General features: G+C 45.4%; 2 protein-coding genes across 6 annotated transcripts in view; one reads left to right on the plus strand and one right to left on the minus strand.

Annotated features, from left to right (window-relative positions):
• The window catches only part of snx25 (sorting nexin 25), a 369,244-nt gene extending 367,234 nt beyond the window's left edge, over positions 1-2,010 (plus strand). For all 5 annotated transcript variants that reach the window (XM_072515885.1, XM_072515884.1, XM_072515886.1 and 2 more), the window contains one exon: positions 111-2,010. In XM_072515885.1, coding sequence (XP_072371986.1) covers positions 111-176 — 66 coding nt within the window. In that variant the 3' untranslated portion in view covers positions 177-2,010. The remainder of the gene's footprint in view (positions 1-110) is intronic.
• Positions 2,011-4,787: 2,777 nt separating this feature from the next.
• Positions 4,788-12,248, minus strand: part of LOC140429202 (LRP2-binding protein-like) — a 34,918-nt gene continuing 27,457 nt past the window's right edge. The window contains exons 4-5 of the mRNA XM_072515889.1: positions 8,372-8,537; positions 4,788-7,679 (exon numbers count right to left, since the gene is read on the minus strand). Coding sequence (XP_072371990.1) covers positions 7,614-7,679; positions 8,372-8,537 — 232 coding nt within the window. The 3' untranslated portion in view covers positions 4,788-7,613. The remainder of the gene's footprint in view (positions 7,680-8,371; positions 8,538-12,248) is intronic.

Below are 12,248 nucleotides of genomic sequence, written 5' to 3' on the forward strand. Positions count from 1 at the left end.
CAGGATCTGTATTACGTTCAGATTTTTCACTGAACGTTCGTAGGTAGGGTGACAGGTGTGTGCTAAACTTTTGTTTCTTTTTCATCCCCCCACCTCCCCCTATCATTCAGATGTTGCTGGAGTTGCTGCTGATTGAATTATGTCCAGAACTGCGAATTCATTTGGATGAGCTTTAAAGTCTGCCCGAGCCTATCCAGCACCTCATGAATATATATGAAGTAAAAGTCACAATGGACCTAAAGTAGTTTTTTTTTAAAGAAAACAAGAGCTACAAACTTTTTTTTCCAGAAGAACAAGCCGGGATATATTGATGTTTGTTGTTTCGCCTCACACATGACCGACGTAGCTCTAAGTGAAACGACTTTATGCTTCAGCATTGCTGAATCAAAGCATAAAGCTACTTACTTTTTCCTTTCACGCTGATATCCGGTAGTTTGTTCCTTTAAAACGTTCAGATGCCAGTAATTAATGTTGTGAGAAACGGAATAAATATTTTTTAAGACAACTTGAGAATTGTATTATTTTTGTTGGTGGTGCACGTGTCGTATCTAAGTTGCAAAGCTCCTCACAGAGGAATTTAACATTCCTTTCTTATCGGTGACCGTTGAGTAGCCTCTCTGTGCAATATGTATGTAGATCATTGTGAATATTTTATTGTTAAATAGACCTAGATTTTATTTTTACCAAAGATTTCAATGGTGTAGATGATTTATAAGCAATAAATTATGACAAAAATGTAAACTCCTCGGTGCAAACTTTTTTCTGTTGCTCAGTGTCATACCAAATCGGATTTATAGTATGGGTACTTGATTTCCATCAACCTCTTGGATCTCATCTGTTGAAATGTTGGATACTCCAAACTACCTGCTGCTGTGCAGCTCAGACCGTTGAAAAGGGAGCGCAGGATGCATGCGAGGAACAGTCTCAATTTTCTTTCTGACTTTTGCCTCCCGTGTAGGGGGAATATTCCTGACTTCTCTGCAGCAGCATGGCTGAAAATTCGAACTTGCCATATTCGCTTAGCCATGTTCGATATTTGTTGAAGTTCCAAAGCACCACATCACCCTTTCATTGTAACATCACTAATGTAAGTGTTGGCATTTGCAAGCATTATGTGGCCCAATGAGCATAGCATGTTAATGCCAAGTACCGTTTACCTTTTGTAACTCTGTGCTCAGCGAACTGGTTCTGAGGAATCCAAATTAGTTTGTGTTCTTCTGGTCCAATTGACTGTAATGCATATTGTAATCAGCTGTTTTTATCAGTGCAAAATCACATGTGGACTATGGCAATGAGATCTCAAAACCACTATTAATCAATGATCAAAATCAGTCCTGCTGATGGATGTAAATTTGAACCTTTACCGGGAGAATACCAATGACCTGTGAGCAAAATACTACAACCTTGTTCAAAATTTATCTAATTTATTTTCCCTACACCACAGCCGGTCCTTTATAAAAAGCAGAAGGTACTGGAGAAACTCATAAACGGCAGCACCTGTCGAGGGAGAGAGTAAACGTTCCTGTGTCTAATATGACTCTTCAGAATGTGAGAGAGGTAAAAATGTGTTTTATGCTGTTGAAAATGTGGATGGGTGGAGGTGGAGCTAAATAAAAGGCCAGGGATAGATTGAAGGTCAGGAGAGATTAACTGATGAAGCTGGAAACACAATACAAAGGGAGGGACTCGCTCTTCCAACTTCTTCCATCGGGCAGGAGATACAAAGTCTGAGAACACGTACGAACAGACTCAAAAACATCTTCCCCGCTGTTAACAGATTCCTAAACGACCCTCTTATGGACTGACCTGATTGACACTACACCCGTGTATGCTTCACCCGATGCCGATGTTTATGTAGTTACGTTGTGTACCTTGTGTTGCCCTATTATGTATTTTCTTTTTATCTTATTTTCTTTTCATGTACTTATTGATCTGCTGAGCTGCTCGCAGAAAAATACTTTTCACTGTACCTCGGTACACGTGACAATAAACCAATCCAATCCAATCCAATGCAAATAGTTGTTTGGTTGTTTGAAAATTTAAACTGGGCAGCTTGACTCTTGATTGGCCAAGACATTGCCCTGAGGAATGAATCAGTGACTGATTATCTCTTAATTTCTTGAGATAAAATAGGTGCTAGATGTCTGCAAAGAACAGGGCTTTGTGTATTAATATATGTAACTTCCAGTACACGTAAATGTGCCACTTTGAGAGCCCGACTGACAATCTTAAATTGCTTGTCAGTGTAGATTTTAGCACAAGAGATTTATTTAGCAAATATTGTCCAATTGCAAAATCACATCTAATGTCAAACCAAAAAGATGTTCTGCCTATCACACAAATGAGTAATCTGGAATATGAATTTCAATGCCAGTGTAATGCTAGGTATGTAGGCGATATGACCCAAGACTGGCAGATTGTATTAAACAGCAATCAAACAATGCTTGGCAGTTAACTGTTGGTCACTATTAACTGGTGCATTCTCCATATCAACATCTAGACCAAGAGTCCACTTGCCAACCAATCAACACTCTTCTCATGCAGTGCAAAGTTGTTGTTTCCCCTCACATTGATATTCTTGTGATTATGCTGATGAATGGAAGATGAGAAAAATGCAACAAAATGTCCTTTTTTAAATCGATACAAAAGAAGGTATTAATAGCAGGAAAAGGGTCGATGCTGTCTGAAAATAAAACATGAGTACAAGGTACAGACTGGCATTGGTTGGGGGGGAAATCAAAATGGAGGATGGAGTCACGTTGGAGTGGCTGCGTTTTCGCGAGTTCTGGCTGTACTCCAGTTTTAATCCTTGTCACTGAAAATCCCCTAGTCGCCACATTCCGGTGCCTGTTTGGGCACACAGAGGGAGAATTCAGAATGTCCAATTCACCTAATAAGCATGTCTTTCAGGAGGAAACCGAAGCACCTGCAGGAAACCCGCGCAGACACAGGGAGAATGTGCAGACTCCGCACAGTCAGTGATGTTGGTGTTGGTGCTGGTAATGCTATTGCACGGATGTCAGTTGCCACTAAAGAGCTCAAGCCTAAATGTTGTCCAAGACTTGCTATATGCAGGTATGGACAGCTTTGGCATTACGAATGGTACTGAACACTGCAATCATCTGCAAACAACCCCACTAATGACTTTACGATGGAGGGAAGGTCATTTGTGAAACAGCTTAAGATGGCTGGGCCTTGGACTCTTATCTTGAAGAACTCCTGCATCAATATCCTAGGACTGAAATTATTGGACTCCCAATAACCACAAGTAGTGGAGAGTTTTCCTCTAGGTTTTTAACTTGTTCAATTTTATTAGCGCTCCAGTCTATCAAATGTGCCTTGATGTCAAGAGCAGTCACTCTCTCCCCAGCTCTAGTAATCAGCTCTTTTGTCCATATTTGGACCAAGATCCAGAACTGAGTGGCCCTAATGGAGCCCAAACTGGACACTGGTGAGCAGGTTATTGCTGAGTGTGCCACTTCCTCCCCTCGTCTGCATGGGTTTCTTCCAGGTGCTCTGGTTTCCTCCTATAATCCAAAGATGTGCAGCTTAGGTGGATTGCCCATGCTCAAATGTCCCTTAGTGTCCAAAAGACTAATTGGGATTATGGAAATTGCGTGTGGGCCGAGGTACGATGTTCTTTCCAGGGGTTGATGGGCCAAATGGCCTCCTGCACTGCAGGGGTTTTATAATGGACAGATGCATCCGTGACAGACTGGCAAAGATATGATCAAATATGTAATTCCTTCTTGTTGGTTCTCACCACCTGCCCCAAGTCTTTAGGGACTTGGCCATCTCCGTAAGTAGTGGTGCTACCAAGGCATTCTAGGTGACGAATCCTCCTCGAGTATTTGTGCTCTTGCAACCCCAGTTCTTCTTCCAAGTGGTGTTCAACATGGAGGACTACCAATTCATTAGCTGAGGGAGGTGATAATCAACAGGGGTTTCCTAGTTCATGTTTGACTTTGAGATTTCATGCCTGAAAATTGAGGATTTCCAGTGTCTGACTTCCCAACTATATGCCACTGTGCTGCCACCTCTTGTGTGGTCTGCTGGTGGGATGGACGAGTCTGGGACATTTGCTGTATATAACGTATTAGTCAGTGGGTATAACCTTTTACCGCTGCTGTTTGGTCTGTGGGAGAGCTCTCCAAATTTTGGCGCTAATCCCAAAGTTTTGGTCAGGATTACTTTTGCTGGGGTGATTGGAGAGGTCTGCATTTGTTATTTCTGATGCCAAGATTGATGCCGCACAGTCTTTTGACTTTTTGATCTCTCGTGACTTTGGTAGAACCAAGTGGCTGACTTGGCCATTTCAGATGGAGGCCAGACCACTAAGGACAGCAGATTTCCTTTCCTGAAGGATATTGGTGAACCAATCCAGTAGTTTCATGGTTACCGTTAATGTGATTCACTTTTCATTCCAAATTTATTAGGAATTTGAATTTGTGTGTCTCCAGCATGAGGCCAGGCCTCTGGATCACTAGTCCAATAATATCAATAAGTTACTGTTTCTATTACATTACCATTATGCTATTTGCATTTGTGTATATTGTACTAAACTAAACACGTACACCACGAAAATCTGAGTATTGTTTTCCATTTTATTTTGGTACTGTAATTTTTCCATTTTGCATATATTCCTTCCAGCCACCCCTTGGGGAGATCCCATAGCAGTCACAATATTAATCTTTAGATAATCTCAAGTAATATCTTAAATACATTTCATTTACACAGCTATTTTGTTGGAAGAAACAGAAAATAATTTACTCATTATACAAAAGAACTTGCATATATCGGAGAATTTTATTAGCATCTTCGCGTAAGCTACTGCAGTGCAGACAAAGACAGCAGTCAATTTATACATTGCAAGGTCTTACAAACAGAAGATGATTTTTTTTTGTAATGGTGGGTAAGGGAGTCTCAACCTGGCCAGGGAGTTGGGAAAAGCGCCATGGGATCACTTCCACCACCTGAGCTAGGAGACAGGAGTTCTATTGAATGTCTCATCCAAAATCCCTGCAATAGTTGTCAGTTTAGATTAGGAGCTCAAATCCCAAAGTGGTCTAAGTTAAGGTGATCATCGAATTCCAGTTCAATGCGTGTAAGGGTGATGTGGCAGGATGTTGCTGACATCACATGATCTTGCACATTATCTTCAATGTTTAAAAACACAAAATACAGAAGCAGTATTGTTCTGAGTACCGTTACCAGCAGCTTGCAGCCAAATAGAACGTTAATTGGCTGGAGACCGGACTTAGGTTCATCCCTTAAGACTCACAAAGAGCTGCTGGCCAGGACTGGGACTGCAAGTAGTCCATATAGTCAAAGACCAGGACCGGATGTGTGCAGGTGATCTTACAGCAGGGCATGTAAGACACAGATAAGTGAGGAGAAAGGGTTGGGAGGAGGGTCTTGTTGGAGTTGCCGGGGGAAGATCTTGTGGGGGTACCCAATGTGGCAGGGAGGCCTCCCGCTAAGGCCCAAATAGTGTGACTTTCCCGGATTCCCATTGACGCTTAACTCCTCCCGCTGGCCTTAAAATTGAGGTCATGCAGGATACCGCCCTTAAGTGGTTATTAATTGCCTACTTAAGGGCTCCATTTGGAGCAAGGGCAGGTGGGCTGGTCTAGGTCTCGCCTGGTAAAATTGTAGTGGAAGGCCACCAAATTGTAGCTCATCCACCAACCCCTTCAAACAAGCCCGCTGATGGGAACTGTAGAATTCTGCCCAATGTTAACTGCTAAAAACTGCCTATTTGTCCTTCACAACACTCCCATCTTAGCTCACCTACCTCTGAAATCCATCTCCCTATGTTTGTCATATCTAATTTGATGTTCGAAAACTCTCTGGCTGGGTTTTCACCTCCTACACTCCTGATCCCACAAAATCCCACCTGTCCATAACTTCTATTCTCACCAACATACATCGAGTCCAGTGCTTCAAATTGAACATTTTAATCCTCCAGTTTAAATCCCTATATTGCCTCATGACTTCCTAACTATGATTCCTCAAGCACTACAAGCACCACCTCCGCTTCACTTCACCATTCCCCAAAACCCTTTCATACTAATAATAAATATTGTCACAAGTAGGCTTACGTTAACACTGCAATGAAGTTACTGTGAAAATCCCCTAGTCGCCACATTCCGGCACCTTACACGGAGAGAGAATTCAGAATGTCAAAATTACCTAACAGCATGGGCTGGATTCTGTGCACCCCGACGCCGAAATTGCGTCCGGCGCCAGGATGGAGTAACCAATTTCATGCATGGAATCGGGACCGCCGCCGATTCCTCGATTCTCTGGCCCCCGAAAAGCAGCGTACTCTGGGAGTACGCCGCGCTGCGTATTCCCCACCTGCGGCCATTGCTTGAGGCCCTCCATTCTCCACCCCCGACCGGCCGAAGTCCCGACGGAGTATTTCTAATATGGTCCCAGCCGTTCGGGAAACTCGCGAGGCGACTGCGGACTCAGTCCACAGCCGCCATGGTCGGGGGCGGGCCGATCGGAGAGCAGCGGGGGCCTCATACGGGACTGTGCCTTTATTGTGTGGGCGGTCTGGGTTGGGCGCGCGATACTATTTCCACGGTCCAGCTCTCCAGTCTGAATCCACCATGGAGCCCAACGGGGCTGCTGGAGGCCACCGCCGTGCGCATGTGTGGCCTCTGACCCGTAAGTGCAGGGGGCCGTATCTGCAGCTGGAGCTGCGAGCTCCGCTGCAAGCTCCACGACGGCTCCCTGCTAGCCCCCTGCAGGACTGTGAATCTCTGGCCTTTTGATGCCAGTTTTTCTGGCATAAAAGACCACAGTTTTCATGACAGCATGGGGACATAGTCCCTGAAGTGGAGAATCCAGCCCCATGTCTTTCGAGACTTGTGGAAGGAAACCGGAATACCAGGAGGAAACCCATGCAGACACTGGGAGAATGTGCAGACTCCGCACGGTGACCCAAGCCGGGAATCGAACTCGGGTCCCTGGCGCTGTGAAGCAACAGTGCTACCATGCTGTTCTGTCAGTTCATATTTCTTGCGTCTATCTCCTCCACTGCATCATTGTTGACCATGTCTGCAATGGCCTTACAAGGCTTTGGATAACCTACAAAGATCCTCTCCATTTAGCTCTCCTTGAGATCATTCTTAAATCCCAAACTTAAGCCCAGACTCCCATCGCCTTAGTCTCCATCTTGTGATTATGCCTCTGAAAGATGCCTGAGGATGTTTTTCCCATTTGGTCAACTCCAATTCTAGGCTCATCTGTTGGCACATCAACAGGTTTTTTTTTATAAGCAAAGACCTCACGCTAAAGTATTGCAGCATGAATACTTTTTTCAATCCATGACAAAACTCTAATGCAGTTTAAATTATTGCACTGAAGTCAGGGTTGAGTACACCCTCCATTTCAATGAAGCCATACCTCCTGCTTGCCAAGTAATGAAAAGTTGAAGATGTTTTTCAGGAATCACAAGTCTTTTTTACTCAGGACTCCATTCTGAAATTCCTGTTTCCAAAATGATGTAGAACTACATGATGATAAACTGTAGCTTAACTATACTTAATTGTGATAATCCACAGGAGCAGTCTATTTGAGGTCTTCATCACAATGGTTGCTTCTTAAATTATTTCCATTATAACTTGAAAATGCAGGTCAGTTGCTACATCACGATCCATGTTAATTGCCTTGGATTAAAAAAGCATTGACAGTATGTTAGATATTCCTTGCTTTCAATTTGCAGCGCAACAACATATCCTGCAGAACATTCTGAATGGTCAGACAATAAATGCAGTTTTGCCAGTGTCACCCTCATTGCTAGCACATGTGGAAAATAGATGTTCCAGTACAGTGAACATAGAGCTAACATTTTCAGTGAACATGGAGTAATGTTCTCTGAGACTGGGATTTTTCTTTTGCTGGGGTCAGAAAATTTACCTATAACTTTTCCTTAAAATCTGATAGGTGATTGGATAGTTGCTGGAGAGCATAATTTAATGGATTTTGTGAGAATCACTCTGCATCCCCAGCAACGTCTTGGCTAAGACATTTGATTTGTAAATCTGTGGTTTGCATAAAAATAATGGAAATAATGATGCAGTATCTTTCATCTATTTTTACTCTGCAAAAGTCCAAATGAAAATACATCCATTCTCTTACATTATACACAAACACTCAACCAAGAAGGTAAGTAATTGCTTTGTACTTCATTGTGGGACAAACCAAAAAACTGGTCTTGCAGCATTTGTCACATATGAAGTGATTGCTCATCATTAGTCAGTTGGCAGTAAATCCTAATAAAGCTCGTACTGAATAATACATCTGTACATAGGATGAAATGAATTTGTATTGAGTCATTGCAACATTTTTTTCAGCCTACCTTGTAATAGTACTTTCTGGCTTCCACCTGATTTTGTTTTGTCCCTAAGCCCAACTGTAAACATCTGGCGTAGTAGAAAGCTGCCATGGCAATACCCTTTGCTATGTAAGATGGCATACACTCCGTTTCTTTCGCTATTTGTGGGACATTGTCATATTGAGCGACCCTGGTTTAAATTTGAGACAAATTTGTTTGGAAAAATGGTTATGGTACAAGAAGTAAACAAAGTACCAGTACTCTAATGGAGAACTGGAGATCTCGAGTAATTGGTGGTAACCAGATAAATTCTGTAAACTCACACACTGAAGATCATGCTCATTATAAAGTGACAAACAATTTCAGTCATTCAGCCTTACATTGCTGGGTTAATACAATATCTGAATATACTACCCAATTCACAAGTCATATAAATATCTTGAAATATACAAGTTCTGAAAAAGAAAATCCACAGATTATAGTGAAATTGAAATCATAGAATGGTTCCAGCCATTCAGACCATCATTTCTCTGCTCTGTCAGAACTCCACAGCTGGTCCTGCTTCCCCAGGTTTTTCCCTTAGCTCTTCAAAGTTTTTTTTCCCTTTCAGGCCATGACAACATTTATTGACACAGCATTCAATTTCTCTTTTTAAATATTTTTATTCTCTCTCATCTTTAACTCTATCGTTTTACTTTCTTTTTGAAGTTCTTTTTCTCAGAATTTAGAAGTCTTTCATGTTGTTTTATGGCTACTCATTTTTTGGTAAAAGTAAACTCACTGCTTTGCTTCATCCATTTATGATTTATGCCAATTTATACAGGTTCCTTTTGAAATACAATAGTTAACTTCAAGTCCCTTGCTTTGTCTTCCTAATGTAAATTTCTATTCCATTACTCTATTTGAGCTCCGCTCATAACCACTTCAAACTACAAATGGGCAGCACGGTTGCATAGTGGTTAGCACTATGGCTTCACTGCGTCAGGGTCCCAGGTTCGATTCCTGGCTTGGATCACTGTCTGTGTGGAGTCTGCACGTTCTCCCCGTGTCTGCGTGGGTTTCCTCCGGGTGCTCCGGTTTCCTCCCACAAGTCCCGAAAGACGTGCGTGTTAAGTGAATTGGACATTCTGAATTCTCCCTCTGTGTACCCGAATAGGTGCCGGAATCTGGCGACTAGGGGCTTTTCACAGTAACTTCACTGCAGTGTTTTTTTTTTAAAAAAAACATTTTATTAAGGCATTTATAATTTTATAATAACAACAGTAAACAGAACAAATAGAAATATAAACATAATGAAAAGACCGCCTCCCACCCTCCCAAGTCCCACCTCCTCTAAACAGTAATCTAACTCTTCCCCCCACCTCCCCCCCCCCCCCCCCCCCCCCCCAGCCTCTGCTGACAGTTAGTTTTCTCCAAAGAAGTCGACAAACGGCCGTCACCTCTGGACGAACCCGAGCATTGACCGTCTTAGGGCAAACTTTATTTTCTCCAGTCTGAGAAACCAGGCCATGTCACTAAGCCAGATCTTTGAATTTGGGCATCGAGTCCCTCCACACTAACAATATCTGTCTCCGGGCTACCAAGGAGGCAAAGGCAAAGATGTCAGCCTCTCTCACCCCCTGGACTCGCAGATCTTCTGACACTCCGAAAATTGCCACCTCTGGACTCGGCACCGCCTTTGTTTTTAGCATCGTGGACATGACCTCTGTAAAACCCTGCCAAAATCCCCGAAGCTTCAGACATGCCCAAAACATATGGACATGGTTTGCTGCCCCTCCCGCACATCTTGCACACATGTCCTTATCCCAAAAAACCTGCTCATCCGGGCCACCATTATGTGCGCCCGGTGACAAACGTAAACTGCATTAGGCTCAGTCTCGCATATGGGACGGGATTCTCCGACCCCCCGCCGGGTCGGAGAATCGCCGGGGGCTGGCGTGAATCCCGCCCCCGCCAGTTGCCGAATTCTCCGGCACCGGATATTCGGCGGGGGTGGGAATTGCGGCGGTTGGCGGGCCCCCCCCGGCGATTCTCCGGCCCGCGATGGGCCGAAGTCCCGCTGCTAGAATGCCTGTCTCGCCGGCGAGAATCAAACCACCACTCTTACCGGCGGGACAAGGTGGCGCCGGGCGATCAGGCCCCGGGGGGTGCCCCCACGGTGGCCTAGCCCGCGATCGGGGCCCACCGATCCGCAGGCGGGCCTGTGCCGTGGGGGCACTCTTTTCCTTCCGCCTTCGCCATGGTCTCCACTATGGCGGAGGCGGAAGAGACCCCCTCCACTGCGCATGCGCGGGGATGCAGTGAGCAGCCGCTGACGCTCCCGGTCATGCACTGCACGGCAATGTCAGTTTTGCGCTAGCTGGCGGGGCACCAAAGGCCTTTCCCGCCAGTTGGCGGGGTGGAAATCAGTCCGACGCGGGCCCAGCCCCTCAAGATGCGGAGGATCCGCACCTTTGGGGTGGCGCGATGCCGGACTGATTCGCGCCGTTTTTGCCGTCGGTCGGCGGACATCGCGCCGATTGCGGAGAATCCCGCCCATGGTGAGGACGTGTTGACTCTGCTTAATGCATCCACCCACAGACCTACCTCTATCTCCCCCCCCCCCCCCCCCCATCTCCCCACTTGCGCTTTAGCTCCTCTGTCTGCGTTTCCTCCGACTCCATATATATATATAAATATCCAAAACCTTCCCCTCTCCTACTCCCATTCTGGAAAGTACCCTGTCCTGTATCCCCCGTGGCGGTAGGAGCGGAAAGGTCGAAACCTGCCTTCGCAAAAAATCCCGTACCTGCAGATATCTGAATTCATTTCCTGCTGGCAGTTCAAATTTCTCCTCTAAATCCTTCAAACAGGGTACGCTCCCATCTATAAATAGATACCCCATCCTCTCAATCCCTGCCCTCTGCCATCTCCGAAACCTCCCATCCAGCCTTCCCGGTACAAACCGATGATTGTTACAAATTGGAGCCCAGACCGATGCTCCCTCCACTCTGATATGCTTCCTCCACTGCCCCAGACTCTCGGGGCCGCCACTACCACCGGGCTTGTGGAGTACCGGGCCGGCGAGAACGGCAGAGGTGCCGTTACCAATGCCCCCAAACATGTGCCCTTGCATGATGCCGCCTCTACTCGCTCCCATACCGACCCCCCCACTACACACTTCCTAATCATGGCTATATTTGCCGCCCAGTAATAGTTGCTAAAGTTCGGCAGTGCCAACCCACCCTCCCCTCGGCCACGTTCCAGCACTTCACTCGCGGGGTTTTATCCGCCCTCTCAAAACCCAAAATTGCCTTGTTTACTCGTTTAAAAAAGGCCCTTGGGATAAAGATGGGGAGGCACTGAAAAACAAACCGAAACCTCGGGAGGACTTCCGGTGGCGGCTATGAAGGAGTAAGTCGCACATTTGGTGGTCCCACTCGGGTCGGACTTTTGGACCTTTTCCCCTTATTTTTTTACCGGACTTGAGTTGAAAAATTGATGATAGTGGCAATTGTGAACTAAATTCCCACATTGGTGCATGGAGAGGAGGACTAGAAGTGCTCGCAAAGGAAGAAACAGAAGGACAGCGAAGGCGTGGGCTGAAGGCGCTTCTGTGGACGTGAAAGAGACTCCAGGATGGTATGTTGCCTCCCTGGTGCCAGGGTCCAGGATGTCTCCGAACGGGTAGAGGGAATCCTGAAGGGGGAGGGCAAACAGGTAGAGGTCGTTGTACATATTGGTACTAACGACATAGGCAGGAAGGGGCATGAGGTCCTGCAGCAGGAGTTCAGGGAGCTAGGCAGAAAGTTAAAAGACAGGACCTCGAGGGTTGTAATCTCGGGATTACTCCCTGTGCCACGTGCCAGTGAGGCTAGAAATTGGAAGATAGAGCAGACAAACACGTGGCTAAACAGCTGGT

The sequence above is a fragment of the Scyliorhinus torazame genome, chromosome 9 (genome assembly GCF_047496885.1).
Source record: "Scyliorhinus torazame isolate Kashiwa2021f chromosome 9, sScyTor2.1, whole genome shotgun sequence".
Lineage (NCBI taxonomy): Eukaryota > Metazoa > Chordata > Chondrichthyes > Carcharhiniformes > Scyliorhinidae > Scyliorhinus > Scyliorhinus torazame.